Source organism: Nelumbo lutea, chromosome 1, assembly GCF_056320005.1.
Source record: "Nelumbo lutea isolate HS-2025 chromosome 1, American lotus-T2T, whole genome shotgun sequence".
Classification (NCBI taxonomy): Eukaryota; Viridiplantae; Streptophyta; class Magnoliopsida; order Proteales; family Nelumbonaceae; genus Nelumbo; species Nelumbo lutea.
Genome location: NC_142684.1, coordinates 185940421 through 185957202, shown reverse-complemented (window position 1 = coordinate 185957202; position 16782 = coordinate 185940421). Strand labels below are relative to the sequence as shown.

Here is a 16782-nt window from a genome sequence, read left to right as displayed (position 1 = left end):
TTGCTAGATGGAACCCTCCCTGCTGACCGCAATACAGCCAAGAGGGTGCAGCGTCAGGCAGCCAAATACGTCATAATAGATGAACGGTTATACTAACAGTCCTACGCGCTCCCCTACTTGCATTGCCTGCGACCTATCGAAGCCGAGCTTGTACTCCGCGACACTCATGAAGGTCTATGTGACGGACACCTGGGGGGGCAGAGCACTCGCCCAAAAGGCACTTCGACAAGGATACTACTGACCAACGATGAAGGCAGAAGCCATCGAGCTCGACAGAAAATGCGACAAGTGTCAGAAGCACCCCAATATCCACCATCAGCCGGCTTCCGACCTCAAATACCTCACCAGCCCATGGCCCTTTACGCAATGGGGCATCAACCTCCTGGGGCCATTCCCACCAGCAACAAGTGGGAGAAAGTTCTTAGTAGTGGTAGTAGATTACTTCACAAAGTGGATAGAAGTTGAACCTTTGGCAACAGTTACAGCCTGAAACATATAGAACTTCTTTTGGAAGAATATAGTATGTCACTTCGAGCTACCCCGGGTACTGATCTCCGACAACGACAAGCAGTTTGAGGATATCAAGTTCCAAGAATGGTGCCAGAATATGGGAATTCGTCAGAACTTCACATCAGTCGCGCACCCGCAGGCAAACGGTCAGACAGAAGTAATGAACAGAGCCATCCTGCGTAGACTGAAAGCACGTCTAGACCGAGCTAAAGGGTTATGGGCGGACGAGCTACCAAGTGTTTTATGGACTCACCGAACTACAGAAAAAACAACCATGGGAGAGACCCCCTTCAACCTCACCTACGGCACTGAAGCGGTAATCCCAGCGGAAATCGAAGTACCTACACTGCAACTAGAAACATATGACGATCAGATAAACTGAGACGAATTACGTACCAACCTCGACCTTCTGGACGAGGTAAGAGACCTCGCGCACATCCGAACAGCGGCCTATCAGTAGCAGGTAGCTCGATACTACAACGCTAGAGTAAAGAAGCGAAGCTTCCGAGCTGGCGACCTGGTTCTTCGTAAGATTATGGTGCCCAAACCCGGCGTAGGCAAACTTTGACCAAATTGGGAAGGGCCCTATAGAGTAAAGAGAGCGCTCGGGGGGCATACGAGCTCGAAACCTTAGAAGGCAAACAAGTACCCCGAGCGTGGAACACTGTTAACTTAAGGCGATACTACCTATAGACCGCCAAATGAAATGGACGAAATCACTACAAGAGCCTAAGGGCTAGGATGCCAAGCTAATAAGAGAAACCTCGGCATAGGCAAGCAAAGAAAAGTCGGGCATATTATCAGTTTGGCAAAATATCAGTTAAAAGACTAAAGCGAAGCAGAGACAGTATTAAACACTGAAATAGGTCGCGTGAGTGCAATAACCCGGGCAAGAAACAGATCGGGCATATTATCAGTTCGACAAAACATCAGTTCGGGAAAAAGAACAACACTTGACCAAAAAGATTGTCTATTCCATTGCAAGAAAAGGAAGAGTACATCTATAAAAAAAATTACAAGCCCGGAGCTACTTCTTCCTCATCAAAAGGCACTTCAACGACACCCGAAGGTCTTGCCTTGCCCTCGGAATCCGGCTCGCCATCAACAGCGTTGGCCATCTCCTAAGTTATATGCGAAGTGGATATAGCACTAATATCGAGATCGGGGTACGTGTTCCGGATCATCCACCAACTCAGTTTGTATTCCCTTCTATAAGAATCTACCATCAGGTCGTCAAAGCGCGGCGAGGCGATATAGTCATCAACAGCCTTCTTCTTAGCATCTTCGATGCTTTGGGAAAAGATTTGCGTTTTCTCCCTTATGTCCTCCTGAATGTATTCGACCTGATGCTGTAGGTCCAACCTCAGGTCTGCCATATGCTTCACGACCACCCCCATGGCCTCGGAATCCCTCTGAGACCTCGCCTGCCTGGCCATAGTAACGTGAGCAGCCTCTTCGACAGCATGAGCGGCCGCCACAGCAGCTCGTGTATTCGCCTCGGTGGCACGAAAAACCTCTTCGGTGGCTCGCACTTGCCTCGAGCTCCTCTCCACCTGGGCCGCTAAGGCGTGAATAGAAGAATTCACCTACCAAAAGGAACAAGTGATGAACAACAGAAAGAAGTATAAAAACAAAGAGGACCGACAAGAAATTTGACTCACCACCATAGCATGAGTTACGGCACGACAGGCGATCTGGTTCAAGGGAAAATCGGTCCACGCCGCGATCTCCTCGGGGAAAGTGGCCTCCCTACTCTTCTGAAGAGCATAGTTCGGCAACAACACGCTCCTAAACTCCCCTTGAGCTCCCGAGCCCGAGGGCCCAGCTCGCGTATGAGCGGACCCAGAGTAAGCAAGAGCACTAGAGTAGGTGGGAGCACCCGTGTGAGTGGTCTCGGCATAATGGGCCCCTACCGCTTCCTGCATTGAAGGAGCCACCTCGAGCTCCCTGGGCGGATCCTCCGACGTTTGGTTTGGAACTTGAGGCTCCTCATCCTAGGGCAGCTCGGTACAAGTTCGCTTGGCGACCCGTTTCCTCCTCTTCATGCCTTGGAACAGGCGCCCCCCAAGAGTCCTCTCTGAGTCCATCACACCTGCAAAAAAAAAAAAAAAAAGCTCAGCATCAGAAAAAATGAAATAAACGAAGCAAAACAAGAAACCTCTAAGCAAGGAACCTACCCGAACTCAGGCCGGCTACAATAATCTCGGCCTCCGTTAGGTACTGATGACATTTCAGCCGTAGCCATGCCCATTGTCAAATGCCCTTCACCGTCTCTTTATTGAGAGTGACACCAGAATCAGGTGCGGCCTCCCCCCACCCAGTCTGAAAAGGCCACCCTTGTGCACTTCGCACCCCAAAGTAGTCCTACTTCCACGCTGGGACCTTGTTGGGAAGTTCTTGCAAGAGCTTAAAACCTGGGCGAGGATATAGGTAATACGCAAGCCTACCCCCAGGAAGAGAATCCGCTTGTTTCTTGAGCATTAAAATGGAGGAGAATATCTCCAAGTCTAAAGGGAAGCCCTGTTCGCAAAAAAGGGAGACTGTCCCCACCAAGTTCTGAATAGAGTTCGGATGAAGCTGGCCAATGGTAACACCGAAGTGGTTTATGACCTCGACGAGAAAGGGGTGGAAAGGCAATCGTAGCCCCATAGTGAGGTGCTCCCGAAAAATCACGATCTCATCATGACCGTGTTCCCAAGGAAAGCTACCCACGGAATGAAATAGGCGTACCCCCCAGGCAAATTGTAAGAGATAACAAGAGTTGGAGCCCCTCAGGCGTCATGGTCGAAGGACGAAACCTATCTAGCATCCGACCTCGATGAGAGGTAGACGCCAAATTGCCTGAAACGGCTTGGCCTATGGGTTCAAAGTCGTCCTCAAGTTCCACCTCAAGATCACTAAGGCCATCGGGGGATGCGACTCGGTTCGTAGAACTTACATCAGACCTACTTTAAGAATCGTCTAAGCTATCCAAGCTAGACATCGAGGAGAAAATGTGGATTCAGGAAAGTACTCACCGGAAGAAAGTTTTGAAGGCTTCAGAAACTGGAACAAGCAAAAACCTTGAAGGCGAAATAACAAGCCTAGACGCGAACTAAAAGGCCTAGACGCGAGCTGAAAAGTTGGATGCAAGCTTAAGAAGCAAAATGCAGAAGTGACAAATCGACTGGGGTCCCCTACTATTTATACCCACAGTAACAGAGAATCAACAGTGCAGATCAGAGCCAATCTGACGGCCCGCATTCGTGCTGACCACACGTCCCCTGAGACTGAGACGTGATTGGCGCATGTCTTTCTGAAACCGATGATGCGCCAGTGCACATCTTTCTAAAACTAACGATGCACCGTGCACGTCTTTCTGTAACTGACAACTGCCAGCGCACGTCTCCTCGTCTTTCAAGCAGCGGCGACGTGCTTTTTCAAAATCAAAAGACTCATTGTCACATCTCCCAGTGGCACGCTTTTTTGAAATTTGAAACAAGCGCGCGCTGCCACGTCTGTCAGCATTTATAAGCAGGTAGGCGCGCCTCCCGCCTTTTGGGACACTCGAGAAAACCGAAGAACCCTGAAAACGCACCTTGTGCTATCAAGATCCAAAGTTCGGGACAAATCCACCTACCACCTCGTGAAACTCCCCACACCAGGGCAGGACCCTTAGCATGAGGAGTGGGGGGCAATTGATGAAGGAAGATTTTGCCCGACCTCGTGATCACGCAACATGTGGCAAAGGCAACAGCTCGGCACAACAGCACGCCTAAGGCGTGAGCACTAAAGGGAGGAACCAACGGTCTGAACTCCCTACTAGCAGCCTGAACTCACTACCGGGAACCCGAACTCTCCCTTGGGCCCCAAGTCAAACCCGAACTGGTTTGCCCTATGACAGTTCGGAACACACCTCGCCGAACTAGCCTGCCTTATCGGAGTTCCCTCACCTTCTTCGTTTCAGGCTCTCCGTTACTCCAATCAGAGGTAAAATCATTGACAGCTAAGACCGGCCGAATTGCGCTCCATCAAAACCAATTATAATTTAGGTATGTAACTCAAATAAAAGAAAAACACCCGATTATACTAGTATTGGTCTCGTTGTCTCAATGTCTCATTTTACTATATTAGGCGAATTATTTAATTACAAAATAGACCTAATCTGGTTTTATAAATCAAATAAAACAACTCAGCTGAAATGGTTCGAACTTCAAAGCTTACCACTTCAATAGTTGGCTTGGAATAAAATAAGTATTCATGTAGTAGATATGGGCCATTAGCTAATTTATTATTGAAATCTTCACAACTACAAACCTTCCTTTTTTTTCATGATAAATTTACAAACTAATTTCATCAACTGAAATACTTAAAACTGATTCATATAAAAATTAAAATTGAGAGAAAATATTGTATGATGAAATTGCATTATAGTTGCAGCCTAAGGACATGGAGATAAAATAGTTTCTTTGTCTTCTGTTAAAAAGGGAAAGAGTAGAGAAGATTAATGAATAAATAAATACAAATAAAAAAAAAAGCAGAAAGCGGAAAGCTGACAAAGATTAATCGGACGATCTGGATTTACTCTATCAGCGTCCACGTGGTGGAAACCCTACACTAATACCATGATAGTTGGAGTTGGGGGCTTTTGGGTTGGAGTTCGCCCCACGGCACCTCTCACCATTGTATTGGGCCCCGACAAGTACGAGAGATGCTCCCAAGTCCCAGTGCACGCTGAGATGTGCATCTGGGGCTCTTGTGGGGCGCGAATCTGATATCTTTGGGTCATTTGTCCAAAAGGACCAAAAATTCCAACTCCACACCAGGGGTTCGCATCTGCCCCCCAAATACGTTCCTCACAATCGGAACACGACGCGTGTCATGAAACACGTGCACTAGGTGAGACGTGTGCGAAGTCAAGTTGACGCCGTTTCCAGCATCCCCGTTAATGAAACATGCGCCCAAAAGGTTTCTTCTCCCTTTCTTCTCCATTCACTTCGAACCGAAACCCTGAAACCCTTGGCGCCCCCATTCTACTCCATCCACCCACCGGTCGAGTTCCGCCGGCCGACGACCATACCGGCAGGAGGTAAGTAGTCTGTAATGTAAGTTTTTCTCATTCTTTTTTTTATTTGTTTTTTTCTCATTCGTTTTCTAATATTCACAGATCTGAACCTACCGGAGTGGGAGCCCCCTGACGCCGCTTTACCCCCCCTTCGGTGACCCACCGGTCGACGCCGACGACCATACCGGCAGGAGGTAAGTTTTCTCATTTCCGATCTTTTCTTTTTTCTCAGATCTGAAATCCGAGACTGTATAACATTCTCATTTTGATATTAATGTGATTTTTGAATTGAATATGACGATTTAAACGAAGCATGTGGTTTTTGTTTCATTTTCTAACATTCTCAATTTGATATTGATGGAACGCGATCCGGCCGGTCTTAGCTGTTCGCGGCCCTGCTTCTGAACGGGGTAACAGGGAACCTGAAATGGAGGAGATGGGGAAGCTCCGGGGGGGAACCCGGTGTAGAGGCTCCGAAGCTCAAGTTAGAATCCTTCAGAAGCAAGGTAATACCAGATAGCGCAAAGTTTGCATACCTCGTTTGTCGGGGGGCAGGGGGCTCTTATAATCATTTCGTGCACTCGTCCCGAGGCCCTTGTCAGGTTGGGTATGATTACCCTTGTGTTTGTCAATTCGGCCGTCGTCCTTTCTGCTGAGACAGAACCGTCACTGCCTAACCGTCTTTCTAACTGGAGATGGTGGTGTCAGTGGCGGTGGCAGGTGGCCGTTTAGAGTGCTGCCGCCAAACGTCAGATCCCAAGTCAGTCAGGCGCGGCGTCCTCGGGCATGGACTTCCTTAGTGTTAGGCATAGTACGATTTGTTTGGTTTTGGTGCCCAGAAGGTGATGCGAAGTGCTGAGCGAGGCGAAGTCTTGAGCTCGGAGGTATCTATAGGGCAGGTCAGTTCGGCGAGGTGTATCCCGAACTGTTATAAGGTGGGTCAGTTCGGCGATGTGTATGCCGAACTGTTACAAGGTGGGTCAGTTCGACGAAGTGTATCCCGAGCTGTTACAAGGTCAGTTCGGCGAAGTGTATCCCGAGCTGTTACAAAGTCAGTTCGGCGAAGTGTATCCCGAGCTGTTACAAAATTGGCCAGTTCGGCGAGTGTATCCCGAGATGTTACAAAGTGGGTCAGTTCGGCGAGGTATATCCCGAGCTGTTACAAAGGGTGAGTTCGGGCCCCCGGTAGGGAGTTCAGTCCGCTCGTGTCCCCTTGTTCCCGCCTAGGCTTGGCCCCTTTTGCCGAGCTGTTGTTTATGCCACGTGTCACGTAATAGAGAGGTCGGGCCAAATCTTCCTTCATCAATTGCCCCCCACTCCTTGCGCCGGGGGTCTTGCCATGGTGCGGGGAGTTTCGTGAGGTAGCAGGTGGATTTGTCCCGTCCTTCGAATGTTCACTGCGCGAGTTGCTTTTGCTAGGGTTCTTTCGGTTTTCGAGAAGGCTGGAAACGTGCTTAAGAATGCTGGTGGTTGTGACAGCGCACGTTTTAAATTTCAAACAAATTCGCGCCGCTGAGATGTGACGGCGGGTCATTTCAAAAAGGTGCGCCACTGCTGTACGTGCGCAGGCGACTGTCAGGGAGACATGCGGCGCATCAGTTTCGAAAAGACGCGTGTCGAAGCGACGTCGGTTTCGAAAAGATGTGCGCTGACGTTTCATTTTTTTCGGAAGACGTGCGCCAATCACGTCTCAACCTTAAGGGTCGTGCGGTTAGTATGAACGTAGGCCGTCGGATCGTCTTCGATCTGCACGGTCGATTCTTGGTTACTGTAGCTATAAATATTGGGGGACCCCAGTCGGTTTGTCACTTCTGCGGTTTGTCTACTGAGCTCGCGTCCAACCTTTCAGCTCGCGTCCAAGTCTTTTCCAGCTCGCGTCAAGGCTGGTTATATAGCCTTCACGGTTCTTTGGCTTGTTCTTCAAACTTTCCGGTGAGTACTTTCCTGAATCCATTTTTTTCCCCAATGTCTAGCTTTGATAGCTCAGATGATTCTTCGAGTAGGGCCGACGTAGGTTCCACCAACCGAGCCGTGTCCCCCAACTGCCTCAGTAATCCTAAGGTGGAGCTTGAGGACTATGAACCAATAGGCCGAGTTGCTTCGGGCAGTTTGGCGTCTACCTCCCGCTGAGGTCGGATGCTAGATGGTCCTTCGACCATGACGCCTGAGGGGCTTCAATCCATACTTATGTCTTACAACCTTCTTGGGGGGTATACATATTTTATTCCTTCGGGTAGCTTTCCTTGGGAACACGATCCTGACGAGTTCGTGATTTTTCGGGAGCTGCTCGCTGCGGGGTTGCGACTTCCTTTCCATCCTCTTCTCGTCGAAGTCATAAACCACTTCGGTGTCACCATTGGCCAACTTCATCCGAACTCTATTCGAAACCTGGTGGGGACGGTTTCTCTTTTTTGCGAGCAGAACTTCCCCTTAGACTTAGAGATATTCTCCTCCATCTTGATGCTCAAGAGATAGGCGGGTTCTCTTCCTGGGGGGAGACGGGCATATTACCTTTCTCCTCGCCAGGGTTTTAAGCTTCTGCACGATCTTCCTAATAAGGTCCCGACGTGGAATAGAGACTACTTCGGCGTGCGAAGTGCACAAGGATGGCCCTTTCAGACCGGGTGGGGTGAGACCGCTCCCGATTTAGGCGTGACTCTCGATAAAGAGACAGTGAAGGGCCTCCGGCAATGGGCACTGCAAGGTTTAAAGTGCCACCACTACTTAACGGAGGCCAAGCTTATTGCAGCTGGCCTGAGTTCAGGTAGGTTTCTAGCTATGCGGTTTTCTTGCTTGCTCTGTTCTTTTCGTTTTTTCTGATGTCGAACTCGTTTCTGCAGGTGTAATGGACGCAGAGAGAACTCGTGGGGGGCGTTTGTTCCAAGGTATGAAGAGAAGGAAGCGTGTCGCCAAGCGAACTCGTACCGAGCTGTCCCTGGATGAGGAGCCCCAAGTTCCAGACCATACGCCGGAGGATCTGCCCAGGGAGCCCGAAGTGACTCCACCGATGCACGAAACTGCCGGGGTGCCTTACGCTGAGACCACTCATACGGGCGCTCTTGCATACTCAAGTGCTCATGCTCACTCCGGGTCCGCTCATACGCGGACTGGGCCCTCGGGCTCGGGAGCTCAAGGGGAGTTTAGGAGCGTGTTGACGTTGAACTATGATCTTCAGAAGAGTAGGGACGCTACTTTCCCTGAGGAGGTCGCGGCGTGGACCGATCTTCCCTTGAATCAGGTTGCTTGCCACGCCGTAACACATGCCATGGTGGTAAGTTAGATTCCGTCTTCATTTTTTATTCTGTTGCTTCTTCTGTTATTTGCTCACTTGTTTCTTTTGGTAGGTGAATTCTTCAATTCATGCCTTGGCGACCCAAGTGGAGAGGAGCTCGCGACAGGCGCGAGCTACTGAGGCTGCCGCTCATGCTGCTGAAGAAGCTGCTCACGTCGCGATGGCCAGGCAGGCGAGGTCTTAGCGTGACGCCGAGGCCATGGGGGTAGTTGTCAAGCATATGGCGGACTTGAAGTTGGATTTGCAGCATCAAGTCGAATATCTTCAGGAGGACATCAGGGAGAGAACACAGATTTTTTCCCAAGGCATTGAGGACGCCAAGAAGAAGGCAGTTGAGGACTACATTGCCTCTTTGCGTTTTGACGATCTGATGGTGGATTCTTACAGGAGGGGGTTCAAGTTAAGCCGGTGGATGATCCGGAATACGTACCCCGACCTCGACGTAAGTGCCATATCCACTTCGCGTATAACTCAGGAGATGGCCAATGCTGCCGATGGCGAGCCGGACTCTAAAGGAGAGGCAGGGCCTTCGGGTGTTGTTGAAGTGCCTTCTGATGGCGAAGAAGTGGCTCCGGGCATGTAATATATATATATATATATATATATATATATATATATTTTGTAAGTCCTTTCTGATGGCCAATGTACTGTTTCTTGCAATGGAATATATGTCTTTTTTTCCAAGTGTTCTTCTTCCCCGAACTGATTCTTTGTCTATGCCACTTTGTCTGGGTTATTATACTTCCGCGGTCTGTTTTGCTTCGAACTGGTTTTTTGCCGAGCTGATAATATGCTCGACTTCTTTGCTTGTTTACGCCGAGGTTCCTCTTTGCTTGCATCGTGGCACATAGGACCTGATTTCGTTCACTTCGCTTGGTGGTTTATAGGTAATATTGCCTTAAGTTCACGATGTTCCACGCTCGAGGTACTCGTTTGCCTTCTAAGGTTTCGAGTTCGTATGCCCCCTCGAGCACTCTTTTTACTTTATAGGGCCCTTCTCAGTTAGGTCCAATCTTGCCCACGCCGGGTTCGGGCACCATAATCTTACGAAGGATCAGGTCGCCGACTCGGAAGCTTCGTTGCTTTACTCTGCTATTGTAGTAGTGAGCTACCTGCTGCTGGTACGCCGCTGTTCGGATGTGCGCGAGGTCCCTTACCTCGTCCAGTAGGTCAAGGTTGGTACGTAACTCGTCTCCGTTCGTCCGATCGTCGTATGTTTTAATCGCAATGTTGGTATTTCGATTTCCGCTGGGATCATGCTTCAGTGCCGTAGGTGAGGTTGAAGGGGGTTTCTCCCGCGGCGGTTTTTTCGGTAGTTCGGTGAGCCCATAAGACACTTGGTAGCTCTTCGGCCCACAATCCCTTAGCTCGATCTAGACGTGCTTTCAGTCCGCGCAGGATGGCTCTATTCATTACTTTCGTCTGACCGTTTGCCTGCGGGTGCGCGACTGACGTGAAGTTTTGCCGAATCCCTATGTTCTGGCACCACTCTTGGAACTTGATATCCTCGAACTGTTGCCGTTGTCGGAGATTAGTACTCGATGTAACCCGAACCGACATACTATGTTCTTCCAAAAGAAGTTCTGTATGTTTCGAGCCGTAACAGTTGCCAGAGGTTCGGCTTCTATCCACTTAGTAAAGTAATCTACTACAACAACTAGGAATTTTGTTCCACCTGTTGCTAGTGGGAATGGCCCTAGGAGGTCGATGCCCCATTGTGCAAAGGGCCACGGGCTGGCGAGGTATTTGAGATCGGAGGCAGGTTGATGGTGGATATTGGCGTGCTTCTGACACTTATCGCATTTTCTGACGAGCTCGACAGCTTCTGCCTTCATCGTTGGCCAGTAGTATCCTTGTCGAAGTGCTTTTTGGGCGAGTGCTTTGCCCCCCAAGTGTCCGCCGCACAGGCCTTCATGAGTGTCACGGAATACGAACTCGGCTTCGGCAGGTCGCAGGCAACGCAAGTAGGGGAGCGTGTAGGACCGTCGGTATAACCGTTCGTCTATTATGATGTATTTGGCTGCCTGGTGCTGCACCCTCTTGGCCGCATTGCGTTCTGCAGGGAGGGTTCCATCTATCAAGAAGCTCGCGAGTGGGTCGATCCAGCTCGACTCTGCCTCCAAGACGGGAGCGACCTCCTCTGTCCCCCCAAGAATATTAGGCCGAGGTAAGTCCTCTATGTACACAGTTCTAATGTTGTTGTGACTTGTACTGGCTAACCGGGACAGGGCGTCGGCCTCAGTGTTCTCTGACATCGGGATTTGCCTGATGAAGTGAGACTGGAAGTTGAGCAGGGCTTCTTTTACTTTGGCTAAGTATGCGATCATGGAGAGCTCGCGTGCTTCGTACTCGCCTGTAACTTGGTTGACCATGAGCTGAGAATCGCTGCAGATGACCAAGTGTTTTGCCTTTACCTTTCACGCTAGGTCCAACCCGACGATCAGTGCTTCGTACTCTGCCTCGTTGTTGGATGCCGCGAACTCAAAGCGTAGTGCGTATTCTAATTTTGTGCTGCCCGGGCCGCACAAGACTATTCCAGCTCCGCTGCCTTGCCGGTTCGAGGAACCATCCACGTGAAGGATCCAGGGCTCCTCATCCCAGTTAGCGCTTCGCCTAACCAGGAGAGATGCCACACTGGCTGCTACTTCATGGGGTTCGGACTCTATGGGCTCAGGATCTCCGGGTTCACCCGAATTGGGGACCTCGGGCTCGACCTGTGGGGCTTCATGGCTGAAAGTGCACTCGTCGATAAAATCTGCCAAAGCTTGGGCCTTAATAGCGGTTCTTGGTTTGTACTGGAGGTCGTACTCGCTGAGTTCGATGGCCCATTTCGTCAGTCGACCGGAAACCCCGGGTTTGAGTAAAACTTGTCTCAGAGGTTTGTTAGTTAGGACGACGACGGTGTGAGCCTGGAAGTAAGGGCGGAGTTTCCGAGCTGCTGTCACTAGGGCGTATGCTAGTTTTTCTATTTGCGGGTACCTTGCCTCTGCTCCCTGCAAAATTTTACTAACATAATAGATGGGTCGCTGGACTCGGTCTGTTTCTTTTATTAGTACCGAACTGACCACCTCGTCGCTTGCCGAGAGGTACAGTTCTAAGACCTCGCCCACCTCGGGCCGGGCTAAGGTTGGCACGCTAGCGAGGTAACCTTTTAGCTCGTCGAACGCGAGCTGGCAGTCCTGGGTCCAATCGAACCCTTTGCCTTTGACTGCTTTGAAGAAAGGTAGGCAGCGGTCTGCTGACTTGGACATAAAGCGGCTTAGAGCGGCAATGCGGCCGTTTAGCCTCTGAACTTCTTTTACTTTCCGAGGTGGTCTCATATCTAGAATGGCTTTTATTTTGTCTGGGTTGGCCTCAATACCATGCCAATTGACAATGTATCCTAGGAACTTGCCCGAGGTGACGCCGAAGACACATTTGTTGGGGTTCAATTTCATGCTAAACTGACACAGGATTTGGAAGACAGAGTCTAAGTCTTGTATTAATTCTTGTGAAAACTGAGTCTTGACGACCATGTCGTCTACATAGCACTCTATCTTCGTGCCAATTAGGGGCTGAAATAGCCTATTTACAAGTCTTTGGAAAGTCACCCCGGCATTTTTTAGTCCGAAGGGCATGACCTTGTAGCAATACAGGCCGAACTCGGTTATGAAGCTGGTTTTTTCCTCATCGGATGGGTCCATCCTAACTTGGTTGTAGCCCGAGTAGGCGTCCGGGAAGCTTAGCAACTCGTTTCCCGAGGTCGCATCCATTAGGCGGTCAATTCTGGGGAGGGGGAAGCAATCTTTCGGGCAAGCTCGGTTCAGGTCGGTGTAGTCGACGCACATGCGCCACTTGCCGCTTGCCTTTTTTACCAACACTGGGTTGGCCACCCAGCTCGGGTAATGGACTTCCCTTATGAAGTTTGCTGCGAGGAGCTTCTCGACCTCCTCGTCGACCGCCCTCCAGCGTTCTGGGGCTAAGTTGAGTTTCTTCTGTCTAACGGGTCTGACTACAGGGTCAGTATTAAGTTTGTGAGTTATTAGGCCGGGGCTAATGCCGGACATGTCAGCCGCGGACCAGGCAAAAATATCTAAATTTTGTAGTTAAAAACTCACCAGTTCGGTTCGTAGGGGATCCTCGATGGAAGCTCCGATCTGAAGTGTGCGAGCTGGGTCCGTAGCCGAAGTCGGGATTGCGACCGTTTCCTCCGTGGGCGAAGCTCGTTCCTCGCCTTGCTCCGCAGGCCGCTCCAGTTTGAGGTCGTCGACCGCCTTGGTTTTTCCCTTCAGGGCGGCGACATAACACTTGTGGGACTCAAGCTGGTCGCCCCGCGCTACCCCTACATCGAAGTCCGTAGGGAACTTCATGGCCAAATAATAGGTGGAGACCGCCACCCGTAGGATATGCGTGATCGGCCGCCCTATTATGGCATTGTATGGGGAGGGGGTCGCGACTATCAAGAAATCATGGATGAGTTTGACTGCACAAGGTCATGTGCCGACTTCCACAAGGACGATTATTTTTCCGAGGGGCCTGACTTCCTCTCTTCTGAAACCCACCAGGGGAGTGTTCGCGGGCTTTAGCTCGCTCTTCTGTAACTGCAGTTGGTCAAATGCTGATTTGAAGAGGATGTCCGCTGAGCTGCCCGAATCTACGAGTACGCGCCTGACCTCGAAGTCGCTGATCCTTAGTTTAATGACAAGCACGTCATCATGGGGGTAGTGGACCCCTCGCGCGTCGTCCTCCGTGAAGAAGATTGGCTCTTTGATCTTTGGTCTCTTTGGGGGGTTTCGTTCTTCGAGGGCCGCTTCGCGAACTGAAGTCCGGGCTGCTGCCGAGGTACACCCCGCTACCACCGAACCTCCCACTATTACATGGATGGTTCCCCGAACCGGCCTCTCTTCTGGAGGCTGTTTCTGCAACGGTTCGACAGGTCTGTTGCTAGACTCGGGGGCATCCTTTTCGTGCTCCCCTTGCCGAACTGCCTTATTGTTATTATTGTTGTGCTGTACAAAGTTTCTCAAGTATCCGCAACGGATGAGCCCCTCTATCTCGTCCCGGAGGTTATTACACTGCTCGGTACTATGACCATGGTCTCTATGGAAACTACAATACAAATTCTTATTTCTCTCGTTCAGATTTCCCTTTAGGCGAGGTGGCCACTTCACGTACGGGGTGTCTTTGATCGTCATTAAGATCTTTGTCCGCCTTGTGTTTAACGGCGTGTAGTCCGTCCGAACTGCTAGGGAAGCTCGGAACGACTGGTTCGGCTTCGGCTCCCGGGTCAGGTTTTTTCTGTCCACCGGTTTGGAGAGCTCGCCTTCTCTCTTTCTTTTCTCGTTCCCGCCTTCGGTCCGTTGGTTGATTTCTTCCTCTGTCCTCATGAACTTATCCGCGAGCTTAAGGAACTCGACCACGGTTGCGGGCTGGTTTGCCACCATGTGCCATTTGAATTCTTTGTGCGTCACCCCTCTTTTGGCCGCCGCGAGCTGCACTGCGGGGTCCAACCGCGGTATCTGCAAGCATGCTTCGTTGAATCGCTTGATGTAGCCCCGGATGGATTCTCCTTCTCTTTGGACTACTCCGAAGATGTTTTCCTCTGTTCTGGGGCACCGTTGGCTGGTGACAAAGTGTGCGGTGAAGACCTGCACGAACTGGGCCCAACACTTTATCGACCCAGGGGCCAGGTTCCTGTACCAAGTGCGGGCTACCCCCCTAAGGGTGGTGGTAAAGGCCACGCACATGCACGATTCGCTGGCCCTGGCGAGGTGCATTTGGGACTGAAAGGCGTCAACGTGGTCGTTGGGGTCGAAGGACCCGTTGTACTTGTCCAGAGGTGGGAGCTTGAAGTCTCTGGGTAAGGGGACCGCCAGGAGTTCTGATGCAAGGGGGGAAGGAACCGAGAGGATCGGGGCAGCCCCTACCTCGTCCGAGCTCGTGTCTTTGCCGCTGAATTCCGACAAGGCACGGGTGGCGGTTCGGCGACTTCGCCGGCGACTTCGCTGCTGAGCGGGCCTTGTATTGGCGTTGCTGGCCTCCGTGTTACCGAGCTCGATGGGCCCGGTTTTGGTTGGCTGCCAGGGGGACGACAGTCGATTCAGTGAAGGTTGTCTCAATGGGGAGAGGAAAGGAGATGCTTGCGGTAGGAGGGTTTACGGGTGCCACTGCTTGTGGCGCGTTCAAGCTGGGGATCCCATCCTCCGAAAGGGGGATGGTGAACTGTCCAACGCACACCACGGGGACTTGAAGCTGTTCCCCGGTGGCGTTTGTCTCCGTGCCATGTCCAGTGTTGCTGGAGGAGGCCATGAGTGTTGGGTTTTTTGAAGAAAAGGGGTTATGGAAGTTTGGAGGGAGGCTTTTTGAAGCTTTCCCACAGACGGCGCCAATTGTTGGAGCGCGATCCGGCCGGTCTTAGCTGTCCGCGGCCTTGCTTCTGAACGGGGTAGCAGGGAACCTGAAATGGAAGAGATGGGGAAGCTCCGGGGGGAACTCGGTGTAGAGGCTCCGAAGCTCAAGTTAGAATCCTTCAAAAGCAAGGTAATACCAGATAGCGCAAAGTTTGCATACCTCGTTTGTCGGGGGGCAGGGGGCTCTTATAATCATTTCGTGCACTCGTCCCGAGGCCCTTGTCAGGTCGGGTATGATTACCCTTGTGCTTGTCAATTCGGCCGTCGTCCTTTCTGCTGAGACAGAACCGTCACTGCCTAACCGTCTTTCTAACTGGAGATTGTGGTGTCAGTGGCGGTGGCAGGTGGCCGTTTAGAGTGCTGCCGCCAAACGTCAGATCCCAAATCAGTCAGGCGCGGCGCCCTCGGGCACGAACTTCCTTAGTGTCAGGCATGGTACGATTTGTTTGGTTTTGGTGCCCAGAAGGTGATGCGAAGTGCTGAGCGAGGCGAAGTCTTGAGCTCGGAGGTATCTATAGGGCAGGTCAGTTCGGCGAGGTGTATCCCGAACTGTTACAAGGTGGGTCAGTTCGGCGATGTGTATGCCAAACTGTTACAAGATGGGTCAGTTCGGCGAAGTGTATCCCGAGCTGTTACAAGGTCAGTTCGGCGAAGTGTATCCCGAGTTGTTACAAGGTCAGTTCGGCGAAGTGTATCCCGAGCTGTTACAAAATTGGCCAGTTCGGCGAGTGTATCCCGAGCTGTTACAAAGTGGGTCAGTTCAGCGAGGTATATCCCGAGCTGTTACAAAGGGTGAGTTCAGGCCCCCGGTAAGGAGTTCAGTCCGCTCGTGTCCCCTTGTTCCCGCCTAGGCTTGACCCCTTTTGCCGAACTGTTGTTTCTGCCACGTATCACGTAATAGAGAGGTCGGGCCAAATCTTCCTTCATTAGATATTAATGTGATTTTTTAATTGAATATGACGATTTATACAAAGCATGTGGTTTGATTATGGAAAAGAGCCAGAGCATATTCACGCCACCCATTTTCTAACATTCTCATTTCCATTGGACGCATTTTCTAACATTTATTTTTGTTTCATTTTCTAACGGTATCTAGCATTCTCAGTTTGAACCAGAAGGCAGATGGCAGAAAGAGATTAGATTTCAAACCAAGAAATTCTTATTCAGAGAGATGAAGATAAAAGGGCAAGAAGCTGTTGAAGGGAAGAGAAGACGGTGATGATTTACCTGATGGGAGAAGTGACAACATGGTTCAAAGGATTTCTAGACGTGGCGACAGATCAGTGAAGACCAGACTTACAGCATAGGGTTGATCGTAGTGTGTATCACCATAAGCACTCTAATGACCCTGATATAATACATATCGGCCGATATGCCTTTTTTATGATTATTTATTTTTCTGTATATTCATCGCATCAATTTTGCTTGCACTATAAAGTCCATGGATAATAAACCATCATCAAAGTTCCAAAATATAATTCTCAAATCAGATGGACGAAAATTATCTCAAGTCTTAACCTTTTGATTTTCTTAGCATCTCAGTTTCA

General features: G+C 50.5%; 1 protein-coding gene across 5 annotated transcripts; it reads left to right on the top strand.

Moving 5' to 3' along the window:
• Window positions 1–5138: 5138 nt before the first annotated feature.
• On the top strand, window positions 5139–16639 carry LOC148879810 (uncharacterized). 5 transcript variants are annotated; one of them, XM_088961515.1, is made up of 5 exons: window positions 5140–5578; window positions 5657–5748; window positions 5938–6060; window positions 8395–8825; window positions 8899–9525. In XM_088961515.1, the coding sequence occupies exons 3-5, from the start codon at window positions 5982–5984 to the stop codon at window positions 9028–9030; spliced, it is 642 nt and encodes a 213-aa protein (XP_088817641.1). In that variant the 5' UTR covers window positions 5140–5578; window positions 5657–5748; window positions 5938–5981; the 3' UTR covers window positions 9031–9525. The 5 variants fall into 5 exon arrangements, 1 of the variants encoding a protein (XP_088817641.1); XR_016104338.1 differs by lacking the exons at window positions 8395–8825; window positions 8899–9525 and adding an exon at window positions 16341–16639; XR_016104339.1 differs by lacking the exons at window positions 8395–8825; window positions 8899–9525 and adding an exon at window positions 16332–16639.
• The last annotated feature ends 143 nt before the right edge of the window (window positions 16640–16782 follow it).